Raw genomic sequence first — 25,531 nt, forward strand, 5'->3', positions numbered from 1 at the left:
ACATAGCACAGTAAAATATACCAGTTTACCTAATTAGTAATTGGTGTACAATATAGGTCAATTCAGAGTTTGACTTAAATTTTGTCAGATTATCTGTCAATATAAAACTAAGCTAATGTATTTTTTCCCCCCTTTTGTTGCAGGCAAAGTGGACGCTGCAGCTGCACGAATAAGGGAGCTGGAGCAAAAAGTGATTGAGCTGGAGAATTAAATAAAACAGCTTGCAGACCAACCTAGGCTTAACCATTTCTGCTCAACTAAAGAAGAGTTCCACTTTTTCCACACAATTTCCCTTGACTCAGTACAAAATTCTGTCTAAATATTTTAGCTTTAACTTACCATGTGAGCTTCATTTGTTTTTTGTATTTTTAGATTTTTTAAATTTGAGTGTTTTATAAATATAATAAATGAAATACATTTTAATCCTCTTGTCCCAGGTGCTTTGTATTTGTTTTATCTGTAGACAAAGTCATAGATGATTTGGTTACGACTGTATTCACTAGGCATACCATTGCAGGAAATACAATATTCTAAATATACAGTTTAAACAATATAGCTAGTTGTCAGAAATTATGCATTTTTTGAAGCACAACCAAAATGTTATGTTTACCCAAAATATCCTGATTTTTAAAGTTAATTAAAATGTAAAATAGTTCCATGACACCCAATACAAATAGATTGATTCAGTAAACAAAATGTCAATGAACTGAAATGTTTTCTTGCTTGTTGCTGGCTCTGCGCTACATAAAAAGACAATTCAAGCAAAGAATACAAGTTTATTTAGAAAATTCCATATTTCCACAAAAAACAAACTATAACAGAACATGCTGCTGGGAGAGAGACTGTTTTAAAGCCCATGGTGCTTTAATGGGCAATCTGATAAAGCAGAGCAATAGTATGATTGGAAAAGGCCTTCCCCGCAACACTTGCACGATGTCTTTATTACCTCCACAGGATCTGGGTGGTATGAAGTCACCTGTAATGCAAAGCACAGACATACTGTCAGCTCTGAGAAACATTTTTTAAACGGTACAAAAAGCACCAAATGTTCATATCTATATTTAAGCCATTCACAATTACTACTACATCTTTAACCTCTTGGCTGACCCTAAACAATCTACCTGAATAAGTTAACCTCCTAAAAACCAAGCAAAAATGTAATATGATGGACAAATTAACACTTGACCTTCACATTCTACAAGTGGTTGGTATATCTGCTTCACTACAGACGACTAACTTTGGCCACTGGCTTAACCTACCTAGTGGGAAGCTAGCAACACATAGAATCATCTTAGGCTTACCTGAACTGTTTCACCTACGTACAAGATAACTAGGGTTAAATGTGGTTTAATATATTTTTTTTCTCCCTGTCGATTAACTTTCCTAAACCACCTGCACTGTGTTTGAAACTGTATATACAAGGGAAAAACAGTTCTGTCTTCTATCCAACTCAAAGCCTTAAATAAGCACATCAGATCCTGGGCAGTAGCTACAGTAATGGTTAAAACAGAAAAGAAAACATTAACTAAACAGCTACTTAGCATTACTTGACGTACTGTTGTCTATCTAAGTTAGCAAGCTCGCTAGTTAGCGGTAGCTAACCTAACTGAATTGGAAGCCTCGCTAACTTGTATAAAAATAACTACTTACCCTCAAAATTAAAGATGTATTCCTCGACAAAAAGCTTGTAATCCTTTTCAACCTTCGATATTTTCGCTACTGATACCTCATCTATAATCAGTGAGATGTCGGAGAAAGAAATCAATAGAAGTTTGTGCAGAGACAGCAGTGAACTCCATTCTAGCGCCGCTGTGTTTACCCTGCTAAACCAAACCGGAAACACGTCATCAAGCTCTGTGAAAAGGGCCCATTGTGAAGTTTGCGGACGACACGACAGTGGTTGCATGTCCAGCTACAGGCAGGAGGTGGAACACCTGGAGGATTGGCGTAGAGAGAACAACCTCTGCATCAATGTAAATAAGATGAAGGAGATGATTGTGGACCTCAGAAGGAGCCAGCATGCCCAGGAAGGTACATCAGCGGCTCTACTTCCTCAGGAGGCGGCGACAAGCTGGTCTCGGGAGCGCAGGCCTCACCTCCATCTACAGATGTGGCGTTGTGTGCTTCAGCATCACACGTGTGGCATGGAAGCTGCACTGCTGCAGACAGGAATGCTCAGCAGAGGGTGGTAAAGGCTGCACAGAGGATTGTTGGAGTCAGCCTTCCCCAGCACCAGGGACATCTACACCTCCAGATGTAGAAAAAGAGCCACCTGCATCAGGAAGGATCCCACCCACCCAGCACATGCACTTTCTGTCCCGCTCCCCTTAGGCAGGAGGCTGCGGAGCATCAAGTGCAAAACAACTGCTCTTTATTCACATTATCATGCTGCTACAGCAAACTTGCCCTCTGGACTTCATGTTGCTTCTACCTGCCTACTCTCCATATTTTTGTGTATTTATCTTGATATCTATTTTGTTCTATTCTATTTTATTGTGTTCTTCTTGTATTATTTTTTTATTTTATCTATATTTATCTATTTTAACAATTGCTACAGAGTAGATGTAAATTGAATTTAATTGGGAGCATTTACATTTTCATCAATTATTTTGGTAACACTTTACTTGGATGGTCCATTTGATGGCTTTGTTGAGGCTTAACTGACATTCAACTAACATTCAACTGAATGTCTATTAACTGCAACTTAAACCTATGTTGAATGTAAATAATTAAAAATAGAACATAACCCTACACCTAACCCTAACCTTAACCCTTAATCAACCCTAAAATCTAACCCTACACCTATCCCTAACCTTAACCCTAACCTAACCTTTTAATCTAACTCTAAACCCAATGCTAAAATGTTAAGATTAGAGTTTGGGTAAGAGTTGGATGTTGACATTCAATAGAGAATCATTCACCTTCACCTTTCAGTTTAGTTGCATTTATTAGACATGCCGTTGAATGTTAGTTGAATGTCAGTTGAGCATCATCAAATGGACCATCCAAGTAAAGTGTTACCATTATGTTTCTAAAAGATTCTCATTATTGTGTACATAAGTGAAAAAAGACTTAGTATCCAACAAAAAGATCACTTTTAAATGGTTGGTGTAAACTGACCTCCTAAAAGCTTAATTAGGTCTGTTTGCTGTGAATACACATATCTTCACATTTATTATTTTAAAAAGAACCAACTGACCTGAGAGTCTGCAGTTTACAGTGTGAACTCTTCAGTCCAGCAGAGAGCAGCTCCACTCCTGAATCCTGCAGGTCATTGTTACTGAGATCCAGCTCTTTCAGGGAGGAGTTTTCCAGTTTTAGCAGTGATTTCAGACTTTCACATGACCTTACTCCAAGATTACATGAAGCTAGTCTGCAAGACAAGGAGCAACTGATTTTATAACAAGCTCAGTGGGAAAGGTCTGCTTGAAACAGAATTACATTGTGAAATACAGTGTTCTTCTGAAGACTAGTCCTTATTTATTTAATTATCTTCTTAAATCAATGATAATCTGCTTCTGTAAGCAATTATTAATATTTTATCATATTTAATACAGTAACTCTAAGTTAATTCAATATTTCTTTAATAGAAATATAAGAGAAATAAGATTTACAACTATAAAGTCATATTAATTCTTCTGGAACATATAGGATACAGTACTCAGGATAGAGTACTAATATGTTGTTGGATTTTATATTGTTTTTTGCTTACACTTCCACTTACAGTCCTGACTTTGACTTTATTTACTGATCAGTAACTTTGATAGTAAAAAATAACTTATTTGTAACTGTACTCATTAGCATATGAGCTCAACACATTAGTCATCTTCTTGGCAAATTTCCAATTAGTCAATTTAATTATCAGTGCAAATGTTTATACTATTGCAACTATTACTACCACTACCTTTGAACATTATTTATTGTATTTGTAGGATAGTGTACCTAGTCTAATAAGATTTTAAAACTTAAAACAATCATGTATCCCTTGAAAATGTATCCCTTGTCAGCGAGATCCCTCTGGGGATACTCTGTATATCCTTTAATAGAGGTATGTCAGATTCAATATAATTTTTATTACACTTTGTATATCTGCTGTTGTGAATTTTTATGCTCTAAAATTGTTTAGTTAATTTTATTTAAAAAATGTTTAAATATAATGATATGTAGAGAGATCATACTTAATAATATAATAATATTATTTAATAATACTATTAACAAAAATAGTACTTACAGAGCTCGCTGCGTGTTTTTCACCACAGGCAGTAATCTCCTCAGTCCTTCTTCTGACGCACTGTATTTCTTCAGTTCAAACTTCTTCTGAGTTTCCTCTGACATCATCAGCACAAAGATCAGAGCTGACCACTGTGGGGATGATAGTTCCTGTTTTGAGAGAGTTCCTGAGTTCAGGAAGTTCTGGATTTCAGCTGTGAGTGAGTTGTCCTTCAGTTCACTCAGACAGTGGAGGAGATTCAGGCTTCTTTCAGAGTGCATTTCCTCTTTTAGTTTCTCCTTAATGTAGATAGCTGTGTTGCTAACGCTCTCTGCTTTAATCTTCAGGTTTGGCAGAAGTTCGGTCAGGACCTCCTGACTGTCCTCCACAGAGAGGCCGAGGAGGAAGCGGAGGAAAAGGTCCAGGTGTCCATTTTCACTCTGCAAAGCTCTGTCCACTGCACTCTTATGGAGATCTGTTATCTTCTTATTAATCCACAAAAGTTTGTTGAGAACTTTCTTTTTGAAAACATTCTTCTTCTTATTGCAGTGGGAGTGATGCACATATACAGCCGCAAGGCTTTCCTGAACACTCAGATGCACAAAGCTGAAAATGTTCCTCTCAGAAATTCCCTTCTGCTGGCTGAAAATCTGTGTACACATTCCTGAGAACACTGTACCATCAGTAACATCAATCCCACATTCCTTAAGATTATCCTCATAGAAGTTCAGCTCTCCACTCTCAAGATTACTCAAGGCCAGTTCACCGAGCTTCAGAATGATGCGCTCAGGGTCAGTCTTCTGACTGTATTTCTCCTTCATCAGGTTTTTCTGCTGCAGTAGGAAGCTCATGTACATTTCTGTCAGGGTTGTGGGGATGTTCTTCTCACTCTCTTTATCCATCAGTGGCTGAAGCACAGTGGCAGAGATCCAGCAGAAGACTGGGATTTGACACATGATGTGGAGACTCTTTAACTTCTTTATGTGTGAACTTATTTTCTCTGCTACATCCTCTGTTTTGCAGTATTTGGTGAAGTACTCCTTCTTCTGTTCATCATTAAATCCTCGTACTTCTGTCACCAGATTGATGTATTTCTGGGGAATCAGATGCGCTGCTGCTGGTCGACAAGTTACCCAGACTAGAGAAAAGGAAAGCAAATTTCTGTTGATGAGATTTGTGATCAGTGAGCCCACTGTACTCTTCTCATTCACATCTTTTACTTCCTCTCCATCTTTAAACTCCAGTGGGTAACGATACTCATCCAGCCCATCAAAAATAAACAGCACTTTACCATCTTCTTCTGGAAGAGACTTCAGTGCAGGCTTTGAGGAGAAAAAGCAGTTATTCAGTAGTCCAATCAAACTGAACTCCTTCTCTTTCTTCAGATTTAGTTCACGGAAGGGTAGAGGGAAAATGTACTGAATGTCCTGGTTCTCCTTTCCTTCTGCCCAGTCCAGTATGAATTTGTTGACTGACACAGTTTTCCCGACTCCTGCAATTCCCATTGTCATCACTTTTCTGTTCCGTCTACCTGTACCCGGCTGGACTTTAAAAATATCACAGCATTTTATACACTCTTCCTCACTGCCAGCTTTATTGGGAGACATCTCTATTTGCATCACTTCATGCTCATTAATGACTCCTCCACTTTTATTCTGCACTATAACGAGATCAGTGTAGATATCTTCCAGGAACCGCTGACGACCTGTCTGTGAGCTCTCAATTACACGCTCATAGTTCAATTTCAGAGTGTCCTTCAACTTGATGCAGTGTTGTTCATCTTTTGACAGAGAAGAGAAAGTGCTTTTAATCAGTTTTTATTTTAAATTAGTAAACAAACAATTTGAAGAAAAAAAGTTGAAATGTAAAAAACACTGATGTCAGTATCAATTGTTTCTCAATAACATCTCAACTAAAAGACAATGTTCTGAAATACTTTATAATACTGTAAGTCTTCAAAATTATGAGCACCCTTGAGCACCTGTATTTACACATTTTGTAATGTAAAGCTCATTTAAAGCTATTCAAACATAAAAACAATTCTTATGAACACTGTTTAATTCTTAATCTGTTTATCATGACAGGATAAAAAACTTTAAACCTGTAATGTAGCCTGAGCAATAAATATAATACCTTAATGCAGAATGTTTTACAATTGCAGACGAATATAAGTATAAATCAAAATAATCATTTGGTATATGCAGTCTCTTTGTGCCACATTGTTCAACATTTCCTCATAAATTACCACCAGGGGCATGCTATCTTGTCAAAGCATGCTCACATAGTGTCGAGTTATAGGTAAAGATTTTGTATTTATTATTTGAATGATAATTTACATTTTGTAGTACACAACAAATACAAACACACACATAATAACAATAAACTTAGATCGTATAATGCAGCAGAGGAAAACAGAATTACCATGAGAAATATTTCGGCTGAATATTTTCAATTGCCGTACATTCAGTGCCTTCAGATGTGAAAGAGTATCAGACTTCAGTCTTTGAAATAGACTTTAAGAGTATTTTCAACATGTTATACTGTACGTTTGGCACAATTTTTTTTTTTAACAACAGTGTTCTGAGCCAGAGGAGAAAATACGTGTTTTTTTCCTCCATCTTCTCCCTCGGTTTCATTTTCTATCTACCTAGCTTGTTATCTGTGGAAACTGCAAGCAATTGGGGATGTTGTTGATATGAGATTGCTATACTGTTCACTCAAAAATGAAAAATATACAACAAAATTCTAATATTAATATTATACTAGAACAGAGTTACAGAACTACCAGCAGTAAAAAAAGTTCAGTAAAGTGAGCTAGGGTTTGGCATATTAGCCTAAAAACACAATACCAGCCAAGCAGTAGTGGTCACCAGCACACTATCTACACCTTTTACCAGGCAGCTACATAGCTCAAATTTTTATCAGCAGAAAATCTGCCAACAATCTCAAATGAAACGTCTTATAACTAAGAAGTCTCACCTCCATCTGCTCGTCCCATTGCCTGATCAGATTAAAGAGTAAAGAGTAAAGATTTGGGCTAAACACACACTCATATGCAAATCATCTGAATTCAATTTCCAAGCCTCATAAATTATGGTTTGTACTAATATTTGAAAACATGGGCCCCTCTCAACAATTTTCTAAATGAATTAAACAATGAAAGAAAGTAACTTATGCCCAAATGGCAGTGGAAGTTCTATAAAGCTGCCTTCACATTTCACAATTTTAGGCCCAATTCGTTTTAGGAAATTGGGTAAATTGTTTTGTGGACAGATAAAGACAAACTAAAACTTTTATTCCACAACCAGCAAAAAAATCGAAATAAAAATTAAAATACAACCTGGAATGATACAGGCTGAGATTTTTGCAAAACGCCCAAACATTGATTTTATAATGTAAATGCATATTTTTGTATTTTTATGTTATGAAAAAGAGATTAAGGTTTAATACAATCAAAATTATATTATTAAAATGTGGCTAATCTTTTGCATGTAACGGTAATTCACAAACTGCATTACACCCCAAATGCAAAGTGAAAGTGTATATCACTATAGAGACTCAGTATATTGGGAAGACCACAGTGTTAATTGCTAATGTTTCATGGTCATTGGTAATGTTCATGTATTAACACAGAATAACAGCGATTATTTAATGAGTTTACCTGCAGTCAGTGTAGTAGAAGAGGCTGCTGAACTCTCACTCATTACCTGTCCTCCACCTGCTGCACCTGAGAGAGAGCACAGCAGTACAGAATAAGAAACAATATCAGATACTTCAAGCACAAAAACACTGAACTGAGCACTATTCTTTATTACTAAAATAGAAACAGGACAACCTACTCTACTCGCTCTCAGACTCCGGCTGCTGATGGAGAAGCAGCATGACCTACTGTACTCTCTCTCTCTCAGACTCCGGCTGCTGATGGAGAAGCAGCATGACCTACTGTACTCTCTCTCTCTCTCTCTCTCAGACTCCAGCTGCTGATGGAGAAGCAGCATGACCTACTGTACTCTCTCTCTATCAGACTCCGGCTGCTGATGGAGAAGCAGCATGACCTACTGTACTCTCTCTCTCTCAGACTCTGGCTGCTGATGGAGAAGCAGCATGATCTACTGTACTCTCTCTCTCTCTCTCTCTCAGACTCCGGCTGCTGATGGAGAAGCAGCATGATCTACTGTACTCTCTCTCTCTCTCTCTCTCTCTCTCTCAGACTCCAGCTGCTGATGGAGAAGCAGCATGATCTACTGTACTCTCTCTCTCTGACTTCAGCTGCTGATGGAGAAGCAGCATGATCTACTGTACTCTCTCTCTCAGACTCCGGCTGCTGATGGAGAAGCAGCATGATCTACTGTACTCTCTCTCTCTCTCTCTCTCTCTCTCTCTCTCAGACTCCGGCTGCTGATGGAGAAGCAGCATGATCTACTGTACTCTCTCTCTCTCTCTCTCCCTCTCAGACTCCAGCTGCTGATGGAGAAGCAGCATGATCTACTGTACTCTCTCTCTCTGACTTCAGCTGCTGATGGAGAAGCAGCATGATCTACTGTACTCTCTCTCTCAGACTCTGGCTGCTGATGGAGAAGCAGCATGACCTACTGTACTCTCTCTCTCTGACTTCAGCTGCTGATGGAGAAGCAGCATGACCTTTTATACTCTATCTAATGTGGCTGGGCCACCTCCCACCACAAGTCTGCCAGTGGAACTGTACAGGATAGCTTACATAAACATAATGCAAGAATTATGAAAAGGAAACTCACAAAAAACAACGACTGAGTTTACTAAAGAACATGTGGAGATGAAGACAAGATGAGATTTTAGCAAGATTCCCAAATATGCTATTTGGAGGAATATGATAAATTGAATAGAAAAGTGTGATAAAATCATTGCATCCTTAATGAATGTGATCAGAGCTGCATTACCTCTACTGAGTTTAGCATCCAGTTCCTCAGCCAGACGGTTCTTGTGTATCTTCTTCAGGATGGTCAGTGTGATCTTTACAGCTCCACTGATTTTATATCTCTCCACCATCTTATCCACAATCTCTTCTCTTCCTGCGTTCTCCAACAGACCCCTACGAATCCGGTCAAACCCTTCCACACCATTGGTCAGGTGTCGAGTGAATGATTTTAGTTCCTTACTCTCCAAGTCCTGTAGAGCCTCTAGCAACACATCTTCAGCATTCGCCATCCTGAATCACTGCAACCAAGAATGATTCAAGTTTAATGCAGGGATCTAGACACTAAAGTAAAAAAAAACTTCATGAAAGGGAGTTGTTGGAGAATGTTTTTTTGTGAAACTTTTTGTTGTTTTATCACTTTTTAACTTTTAAGTAATATTTTAACTATATTCTTACATTTTTACGTTTTCTGACCTTATTAATGAGCAATTGTTGCATTTGATACAGTAGAACTGTTTCTCCAGGATCACAGGAGCTATCAGTGGGTTACAGTGCATGAAAGCGCAGCGTAAGTTCTACTATAGACTCCAATGCTACGTCACCTAATTACCTATCCAATCAGATTTTCTCTTCTGCTTTAAATAACGATCACTCATTCAGTACCTTGCTGCATTTCAGACGCTGTTGGTCGCTCTTCCTGACGTTGTCCGCAGTTCTCTCGCTTATGTCCCGTTCTCGCTTCTAGTGTGTCCGACCGGCGTCTCGTGTTGGCCTCCTGTTGCTAACCTCCTACTGCTGGCCGCTTTGTCGTCGGACGCCTCCCGCTCCTACTGACGGCTGCTGCTCCCCACGTCCGGTCGGCTGTGCACGGAAGACGCAATCTGCTTGCCACGCGCCGCGCCGTTGGCTGGCGGCCCGCTACTCTACCCCCTCCTGCTCTGTCCCGCCGCCGCCCCAGCCCACTGTCGGAGATAAGCCCCGGCTGTCCCGGTCCTTCAGGCGGTCGCTGTCTCGGCGTGGAGTTCGGACTCTGGTTTGGTCGCTGTCGAAGAGCGCTGTGGATCTGCTTCCGGGTTGCCTCTCCCTGTAACGCAGTGTTCTGTCGTATTGTGCAACCCGTCGTGATGTGCTTCTCGACGCCAGTGCCCATGCGCGGGGCCTTTGTTTGTTTTCTTATTTCGTGGTTTTCTGTTAAGTTGTGGTCTCCCCTCCTTACTCTTAACTGTCCTCCGATATTTTGTTTCGGCTTTATTGTATTCCTGCTGAAGCATGTTTGAATATGGGGCTTTTTCTAGCGTTTTTACTTTATTAGTGTACTAGAATAGCGCGGTTCGATAGGGTGGCAAGTTGTAACTGAGCACCGGTTCACCCGGCCCCTCTGCCTTCGCTCCGCCTCCCCTGGCCTCTGCTGCTGCTGCGGCTGGCGCGGACCTGCCCGTATCTTTCTCCTCTGGCGCGGTCTCCCTGGAACTTTGACTTTTGCTGAGCTGACTGGCGCGCTCCTGCCTGGATCTTCTAATGTTGCTGTGCTGCCTAGCGCGCTCCTGGTTCGTTCGCCGCTACTGCGCTGCTGGTGCGCTTCTGTCGGATCTGCTGCTGCTGCTACTGCGCTGCTGGTGCGCTTCTATCGGATCTGCTGCTGCTGCTGCTGCTACTGCCCTACCTGGAGCTTCTGCCGGATCTGCTGCTGCTGCTGCTACTGCCCTACCTGGAGCTTCTGCCGGATCTGCTGCTGCTGCTGCTACTGCCCTACCTGGCGCTTCTGCCAGCTCTGCTGCTGCTGCTGCTACTGCCCTACCTGGCGCTTCTGCTGGATCTGCTGCTGCGCTGCCGCGTGTGTTTCTGCCTGGGTCCTCTGCTGCTTGGCCTCTTCCTCCTCCTGTTTAGCTACTGCCGTGCCTGGCCCGGCTTTTGGTAGGCCGTTTGTTTCTGCTGATGCTGCTATGGTTTTCCCCGCGCTTGCGTGCTGTCATCCTACAAGGTAAGGTTCTTCTTTTGCCTTCCTTCCGAAGCCCGTTTGCCCCCGGCGCGTGGATGGTCCTCTTCGCGGTCTTTTGACCTTATGGCTGGCCGCTCTTCTACCTCTTTTCTTTTTCTTTTTTCTGTTCTGTCTTCTGTTCGCTGTTCTGTTGATTTTCCGGACTTTTGACTACATTCTAACATTCTACCGCTCACTGCTTCCTTCTTCCGTCGTCTCTTCCCCGACCTCGCCTCCCTTACTGTCACGTGCAGTTACTCATGATTGGGTTTTCACGTATTCGCTTCTTCGTCATATTTTGTATCATGTGCATGTTTGTGTTTCTCAGTGCTTTCAGTCTCTTGCGTTCCATGTCATTGCTCCTTGCACTTTGCTCCGTAAATTATTGATGGCAGTTGGCAACATCTACTGCTCTGCCTAGTTTACGGTATTCATAATGGTAATGATATTGATAGTACTAATAGTGGTAATGGTAGTAATATTAGTACTAATAATAGTGATATTGATAATAATGATGCCGATGTTACTCTTTATTTTGTAGCACCTTCATACGTTTCAATGCAGCTCATCGTGTGCTGTACATGGAATAAGCACGAAAAATAAATATGTAATGGTTCATAATAATGCTAGTGGTGCTAGTACTAATTAGACATAATGCTAGAATACGAACTGATGTACAATGAATTGTCCAACTGTAGTATATTATTTATTGGTATATTTATTTATATAAACCATACATAATGATAATAATAATAATGGTACTGCTGATACTCTTACGAATTATTGTACCTGTAAAATGGATTAGTTGTTAAAGCTTAGTTTGAAGGAATATGTCTTCCTCTGCGTTTTAAAACTGTTTGCTGCTGACCTGCTTCCCGGCTTATCTTCTTCTTACCTTTTCTTTTCTATTTAATCTTCTTATATCTTTTCTGTTCTGTGTTTTGATCCGTATATAGTGTGTTTCTTTATTCTTACTGTTCTTTATTTCTTATGAATCGTGCTGTTGCTGCTGGATGTCTACATTTCCTTAGGGCTATTTCATATCTATGTATCTGTATCTTTATCTGTCTCTGGGTTCGCGATTTCGCTTGGGTGCTTTTCGTGTGTTCTCTGTTTGCTGTGTCGTTCGTGGCTTTTCTAGTCTCGCTTTCTTGGTTGTGGTCCGGTATTTCTCATTGTTCTCCTCGGCGCCGTTTCTTCGGCTGCGCTCGGTGCGAGCGCCGCTCTGTTTGTCGGTTTTGGGTATTTATTTCCAAGGGCGATAGTTTGCCGACTGTTGGCTATTAATTTTGACCCTCGCCCCTGGATCTGCCTCTCAGTTCTGTACGAAATGATCGGTGGTGATCGCGTGCGTTTCATTACTTTTTATTTTCTCTGAAATTATTAATAAAATACGTTGTGACCGCGAAGCTGTGATCACGATCCTCATTTAAGTTGTTCTTTCTGCACTCCGATTATGTCATTGCTCAATTTAATTACCTGGGACTCAGTAATTATAAATTAATTTCATAATTGGTAACAAACTTTCTCTCTACAAAATTATTGATGCCAATTAATAAGGAACGTCGTAATAGTCAGATTATCCGAGTTCGTTTTCTAATCCAGCTATATGCTTACTCCTCAAAGGCATTGCAAAAATCCTCTTCCTCAATTTAATATAGCTTGCCATTTACAGAAATAAATCTAATTTACAAGTCTTATATATTCTCCCTATGTTTCCACTGCATACGGCAGCTTTTATGGATTTAAGCACACAGGCATTTCACGAGCGCGCGCCGACAATATTTATTTGATCAGTTCAATGCCTCACGCTGTCTGATTTAAGCTCTACTCCTTCCTTCATTTCTGTTTGCGCGAAACATTCTGTTGCAGATAACAGGGCCCTGTTTTACAATTAAAATACTAAAAGTGCACTTCTATTTCTGTCTTCACTTCTGGGGCAGCTATCTGCTTTCACGCTCTTCTAAACTTTATGCGCCTCTGTTTGGTTTCACCTAATAGCTACCCTATGGCGAAACAGTGGTCAGATTTCACCTGTCAAATGTTAATTAGGAAACGCTGACCATCTCCATCCTGCTACGCTGGTCGCTCTCTTTAGGAACGACGCAGCCACATCCTCAGCGAAGCTGACGTCACCATTTGCTACTTGAAGAAGACGGGTAATTTCAGCACACCTGTCACACACTTAGACCAGAACTGGACCTACTGCTGAACGCTCAGCAAGCTCATTCAACACTGTCTAAGTAAGTATTATTTATAAGCAAACACTGGAGGCGGTGGAAGTACTACATACTTTAGAGTATGTTAATTTGTGCATCAATCCGGCGATTTAAATGATCTATTATACATCAACATTTGCTTTTGTTTCAATGCTTCACTAACAGTATTAACCAGTATTAAAACGATCTGTGATGCTCTCCCAACACTGCTGATTATCACATGTCTATACCTATAGCTTAATGCATTATGGCCCGTGGTCATTTACATCAACACATGCCAGGAGACAATCTCCTCTTTATCTTGGGCTCACAGCCCAGACGACATGACATGAGGATTATTGCATGTTACTAACAGCATGTTTTTTCAGGGGTCGAACCCCGCGCTCAGCGTTTTACAGGGCGCGCAGCCCGTTACTAACAGCAACGCATGCTTTGGGGGCGGTCCCCGCGCATGAGGGCTCAACGCCCAACCTAGATGCATGTTTTGGCCCTTGGCCCTCACTAACAGCAATGCATGCTTTTCGGGCTCGACGCCCAAGTGTATGAATGTAGAGCCCGTGGCTCGACTGCTCGAGGGCGCACCCCTCGCATAACCTCTTCTCTTTCTTTCTAACCTCATCTTCCTTCTCTCCTCCTTCGCTCCTCTATCCCGTTGTTTCCCTCTGACCTCCTTTAGGCCCTATTGTATAATGTTTTCCTTCTACTATTTCTGTATTTATCTTATAACATATTTGTGCTGTATCTTAGTCGCTTCAGACAAAAAGTCGGCTAAACGTAATTTAATGCAAGGTAATATTATGATCGATGAATACAGAATGAACAAATGAACGAAATAAATAAAAGAATGAGGTAGGCACGCAGCCTACATATTTGTGGCATTCCCCACGTATGATCGGATGAATACAATGAATGAACGAAAGACTGAAAGAAGGCATGCTACCGTATGTCTTTTGGGGACGTCCTCTACGCATAAAAGAATAACGAAAGATGAAATGAATGAATTATAAGGGCTCACGCCCTCGGGGGCGCACCCCGCTCGAGCTAGTATCTAGAGTATGGAAGAGGGCTCGCGCCCTTGCGCTTCGGGGGCGCTCCCCGCTCAAGGCTCGCAGCAAGCGCATGTATGAACGAGGGCATCGGCCCATACTAACAGCATGGAAAGTTGGCGCGATCAAGCGCATCACTGGGCACTACACTCATGTTAACTCTGCTTGTTATTGCACAGAACACCCACATTTAGATGCATCCAGCATGTGCTCACATTACGCAATTCACAAGTTAAATGATAAATAAACTCACTCATGCATGGGGATATTCATGGTATAAATAAAACACACCACTGTCCACAATCTCGGTGCAACATAAAATCGTAACATTGTATTATGCTATTATTAATTAAACATTTTTTTTTTTCTATTACAGGAAGTAGAAACCAGGTAAAGATCTGCGGTGGGTATATTTATAATTTATACTTTTGGGGTTGGCTCCGCCCTGTCTTCAGTGTACGACAGGATCTGCAGAGCCCAGATGTATCAAGCCCTGGGCCGATGACGGGCCTACGCCAAAGACTCTAATACATGAAATTGTTTCTATACGACTTTCACGAACATATACGTGTACTTGTTTCGCCTACAAATATTTTGTTCAAACATTAAATAATTCAACTAACTAAATTTGCTTCCGGAGTCGTAATAGAAGAAATGAAAGCGCAGCGTAAGTTCTACTATAGACTCCAATGCTACGTCACCTAATTACCTATCCAATCAGATTTTCTCTTCTGCTTTAAATAACGATCACTCATTCAGTACCTTGCTGCATTTCAGACGCTGTTGGTCGCTCTTCCCCTCCTCCCTCCCCGCCGCCTCCAGGTTGGTCCCGTTTGGTTGCCCGGGGGTTGGCTCCGCCCTGTCTTCAGTGTACGACAGGATCTGCAGAGCCCAGATGTATCAAGCCCTGGGCCGATGACGGGCCTACGCCAAAGACTCTAATACATGAAATTGTTTCTATACGACTTTCACGAACATATACGTGTACTTGTTTCGCCTACAAATATTTTGTTCAAACATTAAATAATTCAACTAACTAAATTTGCTTCCGGAGTCGTAATAGTAGAACTGCAATTACCACTGAGACTGTGATCCAGCTCACTGTAAAAATGTTATTAGGCCATGCCCGCAAACTTGTTGTACATCTTCTTTCAACCTTTTTTAAGCTTTTTATTTTCCTTTATCAATGTATAAATAAAGATATCTAGTTTATAAACATACAATTTAAATTTGAAACCCTTTTTATGTCTCTATATATGTTATACAGTGGTGTGAAAAAAGTGTTTTTTCACTTCATGATTTCTTATTTCTTTGCATGTTAGTTTCTTAACTGTTTCAGATCACTGAGTGCATTCAATATTAGTAAACAAAGTAAACAAAAATGCAGTTTTTAAAAGGATTTTATTAGTAATGGAGATAAAAATCGAAACCTACACGCCCCCCCGCCCCAGTTAATACATAAGTTCAACCACACCCAGACCTGATAACTGAACTGAGGCAACCAAAAGGTCCCCAACAACATCCAAAGAACTGCAGGTCTCACTCGCCTCAGGTAAGGTCAGTGTTCATGACTCCACCATAAGAAAGAGACTGGGCAAAAATAGCCTGAATGGCAGAGTTCCAAGATAAAAAAAACATGGGGTGGAGTGCTACAGGTAGGTGGCACTCCAGCCCAGAGAGTTGTAGGAACCAAGTGCAAAGCAGCAGATCTCAAAGCAGGTAAACCCAAGAAAAAAAAGGATAATAATAATAACAATAATAATAATAATAATAATAAGAAGAAAAAGAAGAATTAATATATAATCGTTAATATATATATATTAATAGGATATATAATGATATTATATAATAATATGATATATATATATATATATATATATATATATATATATATATATATATATATATTTATATATAATTATTATTATTGAACCCCGCTCCACGCGGGGATTGAACCCAGGCTGTCGCGGTCGCGGCCCAATGCCCTAACCACTACACCAGCGAGTGGATTGGGACACCACCGCTTTAATCGCCCTTAAGAGCCTCCGCCGAAAGGGGCGGAGCAACGAAAACGGGCGGAGGACGAAAACGGGTGGAAAACAAAACCTCACGCCTAGCGTGAGTGAAAGAGAAGGGGAGAATTGTAAACAAGGCTCGTCGTGGAAGCTACGGCTACCTCTTATGAGATGAGGTGAAGGATTAACTAAACAAAATGGCTTCCAAAGAAAACAAAACTGAACTGAGGTGCTTATGGATTAAATGCTGTTCCACCACAGAGGGGAGGAACAGCGGGAGAGAAAAGGTAAACAAACCGCGTGCCTCGCGGTGAGAAACACACACACACACACACAGACTCGAGAGAGAGGAAAGGGACAGAGGAAGATACTTTTGCGGGAGGAGTTTTGCCAGCGGTGCTGAACAAAACTCTCTCCAAAGGGACAGCAGGAAGAGAAAGAGAAAAGAGCCGAGGCTCACTCGAAAAAAACGGGCATAGATTCGCTCTCACGAGCTTCAAAGATCCAGCGCCGAGTGGCTGGTTGGCGCTGCTTATAAGCTGTTGAAGGCAGGTGTTGATAATTAGCCAATCAGCCCTCGGCGCTGGCCTGGCGCGCCCTCCGATGCCCTGGAGGACACTGAGGCCGGGCACCAGCCCTTACACACTGCTCAGTAAAAAAAAGTATGATCCCAACAGTTTTAGGAAAATACGACGGACAGACCGCAGAGACAAAAGTAGAATGTTTTGGAAGGTGTGTGTCCCCTTACATCTGCCATAAAAGTAACAGCACATTTCAGAAAAATAACATAATACCTACAGTAAAACATGGTGGTGTGATGGGGCTGTTTTGCTGCTGTCATAAATGAAACTATGAATTTTGCTGTCTACCAAAAAGTCCTGAAGGAAAATGTCCAGCCATCTGTTCCTGAGCTCAAGCTTAATAAAAAAACACACCAGAAAGTACACTTCTGAATGGCTAAAGAAAAACAAAGACTTTGGAGTGACCAAGTCAAAGAGAGCAATGGTCACTCTGGAGGAGCTGCAGAAATCCACAGCAGAGGTGGGAGAATCTGTCCACAGAATAACAGTAGATTCAGGTTTAGTGGAGAATCTCTGGTAAAGATGTAGAAGTTTCTGGATTTCAGAGGGATGTTTTAATGTTATTAGTAACATCTACAAAACACCAACCGCTCCTTCTTTAAGAAGCTTTACTGGGTCAGTGATGGTCAGGAGTGAAGTGGGTGTTTGAGGAGAATTAGGTCGTTACTCAGCAGCTAATCTGCAGAGTATCTACAGAATGATGTGGAAAATCAGAAGCATAAACTGTGCAGACAAGATAAGATTTTATTATTGTTATCATTATTATGTTATAAAATGCATTAAATATCAAAGGTGTCAAAGATGACAATGACAAATATTTGCAGGGTGCTGATCAGTGTTAATTGTGACAGGTGATTTTGATTAGTTTAAGTCTTTTGATTAAAATGTATAAACGTTTTAGTCACATTTTGGTCATTTAGCTATAATTAGTTTTAGTCTAATAATGTATGTATGTATAAAGTAATGTACTATGCATTGTTACAGTTTTACAGATTTTTTATTATCTTGAGTTTTTTATTAAAACAAATAGCCTAAAGTGTTGTTACATTTCAATTATGCTAACATTGTGTTTTTTTAATCAGCTGATCTACTGTTTAAAGACTGGAATGACGGAGGGAGGGATTGGGATGATGAAGGGAGGGGTTGGGATGACAGTGGGAGGGGTGGGATGACGGCGGAAGGGGTTGGGACGATGGAGGGAGGGATTGGGATGACAGTGGGAGGGGTTGGGATGACGGCGGGAGGGGTTGGGACGATGGAGGGAGAGATTGGGATGACAGTGGGAGGGGTTGGGATGACGGCGGGAGGGGTTGGGATGACGCAGGGAGGGGTCAGGAAGACCGAAGGAGGAGATGGGATGAAGGAGGGAGGGATTGGGATGACAGTGGAAGGGGTGGGATGACGGCGGAAGGGGTTGGGACGATGGAGGGAGGGATTGGGATGACAGTGGGAGGGGTTTGGATGACGGCGGGAGGGGTTGGGATGATGGATGGAGGGGTCAGGAACACCGAAGGAGGAGATGGGATGAAGGAGGGAGGGATTGGGATGACAGTGGAAGGGGTGGGATGACGGCGGAAGGGGTTGGGACGATGGAGGGAGGGATTGGGATGACAGTGGGAGGGGTTGGGATGACGGCGGGAGGGGTTGGGATGACGCAGGGAGGGGTCAGGAAGACCGAAGGAGGAGATGGGATGACGGAGGGAGGGGCTGGGATGATGGAGGGAGGGATTGAGATGACAGTGGGAGGGGTTGGGATGACGGCGGGAGGGGTTTGGATGACGGAGGAGCGAGAACAGGAAGGAGAGAAGGAGAGGGAAGAGGGAGAGAAAGCGAGGGCTGAACCCACTGGAGCAGGAAGGAGGGAGGAAGAGAGAGAGAGAGAGAGAGAGAGAGAGAGAGGAGTGGAAGCCAAGGGCGGCCGTGAAGGTGAATTCAAAAACGTCACGGACACGCCCACGCAGGGCGAGCCGAGATATCCGGCACGGCGACATGCGCTGAAAAAAAGCGCCAGTGGATGCGCACCGCGAGAGAGCAGCGCCGCGGGGGGGTGGAGCCTCCGCAGGTTCCGGCCGGGTGAGGGTGGGTGGGTGAGAAAGAGAGAAAGAGAGAGAGAGCCGAAGGCATGAAGGGAGAGAGAGGAGGAGTGGCCACGCTCGAGCACCACCCAGCGAGGCTGTGAAGACAATTATAAATCATATGCTTTGCTATTTATTGTGCATATTAACAATTAACATAACTAAGAAGCCCGGGAAAATCCAATTTAGCCTTTTACATTAACCAATGACAATAAAAGGTAATGTGTTCACCCAAAAAAAGTACTTTTCATCAAAACAATAATCAGTAATGACCTCCATCAAAAAATGAAGAAAAAAAACTTAAACAAACAACACAATAAATACAAAGAAATCACTCAATACAGTACTTTTCATTACATTTTAATAAAATAATTCTCCAGTTTAGGATAATATTTACTGTACATATTGAAACTGTAGCAGAGGAGTGTTAAAAGTAAAGATCAGAAAGTTCATATTAAAAGACATTGTTCATGTATCCTGTAGAATCCAGAGAGAAAGAGTAAAAATAAAGAGTGTAATGAAATGAAATGATCTTACCTGCTGTGAGCAGAGCTGTATCAGTCCATGAGCTTTTAGTCCTCAGCTTCTAAACTCCTGTACTTTTAGATCTGGAACAGAGGATAGAATTTAGCTTTTAGATCATTCTGATCATAAACTTTCCATATAAAACTTCTTCAGCTTTATATGCAGACCCGGACTCCAATACCCAGAATGCACCACATTAAGACATCACCCATTCAGTCCCTCATATGACACATCACATGACACCTCCCCGACCACAATCACCTGAATACTGACTTGAATATTGACCTGTTTCACACACTATACATACCCCTGCACTTCACACACATACATTATGATATATATATATATATATATATAATTTATTTGAAAACTGTGTCCAGCCCATAGAGTGTACTTTTTCTTTTATTTGTGCTACTTAGAAATTATTTGGTGCATCAAATACATTTAAACATAATTTGCAAAGAGAACTTCTCTAAACCTTAATCCTTTTTTAAATATAACATATATAAAGTTAGTAAAATACACAGAGAGACATGTTTATTAATTAAAATGCTCTTTTATGGATAATTGTAAAACTTACAGAGCTAAAAACTACTAGATGAAACCAACTCATCACACACACCAAACCTCGATTACTAGTTAGTAAGAGTCATAACTCAACATTACAAAAGTAAATACAACAATATGTCAGAACTGCAGCACGGAGGATGCGAAACCAAAACTCAAAACAAGATACAAGAACAGACTACTAGAATTACCACTGAAAAAACCAACACTACAGAAAACAAGACCACACAACCTAACACTAAAACACAGGGGCTTTAAATACACAAATGGAGAACAGGAAACAGCTGAGACTGCTGATGAGGGGGCGGAGCTAAAACTGAACATGCAGAGACATGGGGGGTCATGTGCTCTGACAACAAACAAAGGAGAGGAAAACATGGAAGATGACAAAGGGACAGGACAAGGACATGACACAATAACTGCAGCAGAAAGCTTCAGAGAGAGACAGCAATGCATGCTGGGATAGAAATCTGCCCACTGCTGTTTATAAGATTTTAATAAACTTTTATATATGATCAAGTATATATGCCAAACATTTGTATGAATTCCACATATATTACAATATGAAAATAAATCCTAAAACTTATTTATAATATATGTACCTTGTTACGTGTCAGTAGGGCACGTATGTTTTTTTTGTGTTTCTTTTCTTTTGCCCTCTTCTCTATCCTATTTTCTCTGCAGGTTGTGTTGAACGCTGCATGGCCGTGTCTGCCGTCCAACTGGGATTGCTGCTGGTTGCTAGGGGGCGGTCCTTGGCACATAAATGGATTCACCTGTGAGAGTGTCGGTGTGGGGGAAGCTTGTAGTTTGTTTGGCTTGTGAGATGTTTGGCTGTGAGGTTCTAGCGCTTCGGCGTTATTTTGTATATGTAGCCTCTGGGTTTTCTCGCCCTGTCTGCTTCCCCACCTAATTAGTTCTCTCTCTCTTTTGGTTCTCAGCGATGTGTGGACAGGTTAGACTGGGCGCGCCTGTACACAACACGTAGGTTAATCTCTGTTAGACACACTAGGTAAGGGGCGAGTGCCACTGCTTGTTTTTTTTCTCCTTTATGGTTAGGTTAGACCTGGATAGGTAGGTAAGCTGTTATTTTCTTTTCATTTCTTTGGCACCGTCCTTTGTCCACCTTCGCCTGGTGAGAGCACATTAATACAAATTAATACAAATTTACCCATTCTAAATCAATCTAATTCTAATAGTTTAATGTACGTTTGTACTTTCATCCCTGTAAATGTTACTGTTTTATACTATTTATGCCTTTAAAAGCATTAAATGTTCATTGGTTAAATATGCAATTCTTGTTGTCCTGGTCTTTCCCTTCCATCCACCATCACACACCCAATGTTACTCCTCTTTACCCCTAGTTACATCAGAGGGGAACGTAACATTTGGGGGCTCGTCCGGGATCTTTATATTTCCTGGGTTTTGATTTAGGTGTGTGAGGTTGGATGGTTGGTGATGGATTTGGGTTAAAAGTTGGTGCGCTGAGTTTATTGATTGGGGAATTGGTACTTATATTTATGTGCTTTGCAGCATTTTAGGTTAGTACTGTCCAGAATCAAGAGAGATTAAATGGAAAAGTTTAATTTACAGAAGTTTATTGATAAGCCTAGCTATGAAGTACTGAAAACGTGCAAGAAAGATGACCTAATTTCTATAGCTAGCCACTTCAGTCTTCCTATCTCGAGGGCTTTGTTAAAGTCGGAGATTCACAAGCTTGTTCTTAGTCGGTTGGTAGATGTAGGGGTGTTGGCCGCGCGTTCTGAGGTAGATACAACTACGGGGCATGATCTTCTTCAGCCAGCACCAGCACTTTCTCCAGATGTGGAGGCTTCGCCTTACCGGGGTAATTCACCTGACCGCGAGGAGTCGCCGCTGCGTGTCTCTGGGGAGCCGGAAATTCCAGAGGGGACTGATGGGGTCAGTGAGGAGCCTCAGGTGAGAGCTGTTTTACCTCCTTATGAGCCGTATTCTCCGGGGTCTTCCCGTTCATCTCGGTCTTTGACCGACAGTCGTGTACAAGTTCGTTTGGCCCATCTCCGGTTGGAGGCTCAAGAGAAGGCTCGGAAATCGGAGTTTGATTTTAAGTTGGCTGTTCGAAAAATGGAGCTGGATTGTGATAAGGAGGTCAGGCTGCGTGAGTTGGAGTTAAAGATGAGGGAGCTCGCCTCTGTCCAACAGGAGCAGCCGGTTTCCATGGCAGCTTCCGCACCCACTGGTTCTGCTGTTCAATTTAATGCTGCTACACAAGCGCCTGTTGAACGGTCTACATCTACCGAACCTGAGTCGAACACCGCTTCATTTGACTTAACCAAGTGTGTTTCATTAGTGCCCCCGTTTAGGGAGAGTGAAGTGGACAGTTATTTCAATGTTTTTGAAAGGCTTGCTACTATGCTGTGTTGGCCGAAAAATGTGTGGTCTATATTGTTGCAGTGCAAATTAGAAGGGAAAGCACAGGAGGTTTGCTCTGCTCTGTCACTTAGTGAAAGCTCGCAATATGATATTGTTAAATTTACAATCCTTCGAGCTTATGAACGTGTTTCAGATGCTTATCGGCAACGTTTTAGAAATTTTAGGAAATTGCCCGCTCAGTCATTTGTAGAGTTTGCCGTTTTAGCAGACGAGTTCATTCTCACTCACAAACAGGCTTTTAAACCATTTAAAGTAGAGCATACATTCGAACATAGATCTAAATCTGTTTCTGGTAGCCGATCGCCTCCGCGATCTAATGACAAGGAATGCTTTTATTGTCATAAGCCGGGACATATTGCTGTTAACTGTTTGGCGCTTAAGAAAAAACAGGAGAGACAAAGTAAACAAAATACCAGTTTTAATCAAGCAAAAGGGGTTGCATTTGTTGGTCCTGTGGAGTCTGAGATTGTTGATGTGGGTTCCGGTGGATCACCTGATGTAGATCCTTGTTATCAGCCTTTTATTTTAACTGGCAGTATGTGTCTGGAAGGAGACGTTAGTTTAAGACCCGTGCACATTTTAAGGGATACAGGGGCTGCTCAGTCTTTTGTTTTAGCCGATGTGCTGCCGTTTTCTGAACAGTCTTTTTGCGGTCTTATTTTGTATGCCAGGGGCTTGAAATGGGTTATATTAAAGAACCTTTACATTATGTTCAGCTGGTATCTGACCTGTGTTCTGGCACTTTTAAAGTTGCCGTGTGCTCTGCCTTGCCTGTGAAGGGAATTGATTTCATTTTGGGAAATGACATCGCGGGAGGGAAAGTTCTGCCAAGTTTGGAGGTTCTGAATGCTCCAAGTGATGCCTTTATGTCTATTAGTGCTGAAAATTCTGATATTTTTCCCGCCTGTGTTTTTACTCGTGCTCAGTCCCGAGCGTTTGATAATGTGGAAACACTGGCTGATTCCTTTTTTTCTGAATCTGTTTCAGAGGTCGTGTGTCCTGTTGATTCCGGTTCGAGTTCTCAACAGGGAGAAAAGGTTCCGAACATCTTCACTGACAATTTACAAATTGAGTGGAAGATCAGTCGTGATCAGCTTGTAGAGGCACAAAAAGCAGATCCATCTTTGCTAAAATATTTTACTATTGTGGGTAAACTGGGAAAAATGCCTGACAAGTCGGTTACATATTTTATGGAAAGTGATGTGCTAATGCGTAATTGGAGGTCCCGACAGGATCCTGAGCTTTACAGCACTGTACAAATTGTAGTTCCTGTAGGTTATAGGCAGCATGTGTTGTCCTTAGCTCATGATAGTCCGTGGGCAGGTCATTTGGGCATTACAAAAACTTACAGCCGCATTCTTAAGCATTTCTTTTGGCCTGGTATGAAAACTGATGTTTCAAAATATTGTCGCTCATGTCATGTCTGTCAAATTACAGGTAAACCAAACCAAATGGTCCCTCCAGCTCCTCTGTGTCCTGTTCCAGCTGTTGGTGAACCATTTGAAAAGGTTTTAGTTGACTGTGTAGGACCACTGCCAAAATCAAAGACAGGTAACCAGTTTCTTCTAACAATCATGTGTACAGCTACACGTTTCCCTGAGGCAATACCCTTAAGGAAAATTACAGCTCAAAGTGTAACTCAAGCATTACTGAAATTCTTTTGGCTTACCCAGAATTATACAGACTGACCAGGGAACCAATTTTCTGTCTAAACTTTTTGCTCAAGTTCTGAAAACCCTGAATATTCAGCATGTTGTTTCTAGCTCATATCATCCTGAGAGTCAAGGTGCTTTAGAGCGGTTTCACCAGTCATTAAAATCTATGTTGCGCAAGTTTTGTTTGGACAGTGGTAAAGCCTGGGATGAAGGAGTTCCTCTTGTTGTGTTTGCAGCTCTTGAGGCAGTACAGCAATCCCTTTCTTTTAGTCCTGCCGAACTTGTGTTTGGACATACTGTCCGTGGCCCGTTAAAGTTGCTTAAGGAGTCCCTTTTGACCAGTGGTACTGTAGATAAACCTACAAATCTTTTGGATTATGTAAGTAAATTTCGTGAACGGCTACACCAGGTATGGGACCTTGCAAAAGAAAATTTAAAATTGTCACAAGAAAGCATGAAGAAGACCTTTGACAAAAAGGCTATTCCTCGCAGTTTTAGTCCAGGTGACAAAGTTTTGGCATTATTGCCAGTTCCAGGTTCATCTTTAACTGCTAAATTTTCTGGCCCTTATACTGTGAAAAGGAAATTGAGTGACACAGATTATGCAATTGAGACCCCTGAACGTAAAAAGAAAATTAGAGTATGTTATATTAACATGCTGAAAGAGTATTTTTCCAGATTTGTGCCTGGTGAGGATGCTGATGCCAAACTGGCTCCTGTGGTGGCCGTGAGTATTTTGCCTGATCCTTCTCCTTATGACGATGGCTTAAATTTTCATAGTCAGACCCTTCCTAGTGCCAGACTTTCCAACACTGAAGCTTTGTCGACACTGCCTTCTCAATTAGATCATTTAACTGTAGAACAGCAGGATGATCTCATATCTCTGATTAGAGAATTTCCATCAATTTTTTGTGATATTCCTATTCAAACTACTGTTCTGCAGCATGACATTAAAGTCATTACTGATACCCCAATTAAGCAACACCCTTACCGAGTTAACATGGCGAAAAGGTCTGTAATGAAGCAGGAAGTGGAATATCTTCTGGAGCATGGTTTTGCTAAGCCTAGTGTAAGTCCTTGGAGTTCTCCCTGTGTGTTAGTCCCAAAACCAGATGGAACTTTTAGATTTTGTACTGACTACAGAAAGGTAAATGCTGTTACCTTGTCAGATTCTTACCCGCTGCCTCGTATGGACGATTGTGTGGATAATATTGGTGCAGCTTGTTTTGTTAGTAAGCTTGATCTGTTAAAGGGATATTGGCAGGTCCCGTTGACTCCAGAAGCTTCAGAGATTTCTGCTTTTGTGACTCCAGATGCGTTTCTTCAGTATACAGTAATGGCTTTTGGTTTTAAA

The 25,531-nt window shown here is 41.5% G+C and overlaps 2 protein-coding genes and 1 long non-coding RNA gene across 4 annotated transcripts in view; 1 reads left to right on the forward strand and 2 right to left on the reverse strand.

Moving 5' to 3' along the window:
* The window catches only part of LOC125785661 (sodium channel subunit beta-1-like), a 493,013-nt gene that overhangs the window by 189,435 nt on the left and 278,047 nt on the right, over positions 1-25,531 (forward strand). The window lies entirely within an intron of this gene.
* On the reverse strand, positions 763-1,871 carry LOC125785694 (uncharacterized). Its single transcript, XR_007428022.1, has 2 exons — positions 1,651-1,871; positions 763-976 (listed from the first exon to the last, which is right to left on the reverse strand). It is a non-coding gene; the product is annotated as an uncharacterized LOC125785694 (long non-coding RNA).
* LOC125784885 (protein NLRC3-like) lies at positions 3,145-19,681 on the reverse strand. Of its 2 annotated transcripts, none has more exons than XM_049468998.1 (3): positions 7,872-7,933; positions 4,232-5,990; positions 3,145-3,373 (listed from the first exon to the last, which is right to left on the reverse strand). In XM_049468998.1, the coding sequence occupies exons 1-3, from the start codon at positions 7,912-7,914 to the stop codon at positions 3,181-3,183; spliced, it is 1,995 nt and encodes a 664-aa protein (XP_049324955.1). In that variant the 5' UTR covers positions 7,915-7,933; the 3' UTR covers positions 3,145-3,180. The 2 variants fall into 2 exon arrangements, with proteins under 2 accessions (XP_049324955.1, XP_049324957.1); XM_049469000.1 differs by lacking the exons at positions 3,145-3,373; positions 7,872-7,933 and adding exons at positions 9,124-9,403; positions 19,556-19,681 and having other exon boundaries at positions 4,228-6,023.

This window comes from Astyanax mexicanus, chromosome 1 (assembly GCF_023375975.1).
Source record: "Astyanax mexicanus isolate ESR-SI-001 chromosome 1, AstMex3_surface, whole genome shotgun sequence".
Classification (NCBI taxonomy): domain Eukaryota; kingdom Metazoa; phylum Chordata; class Actinopteri; order Characiformes; family Acestrorhamphidae; genus Astyanax; species Astyanax mexicanus.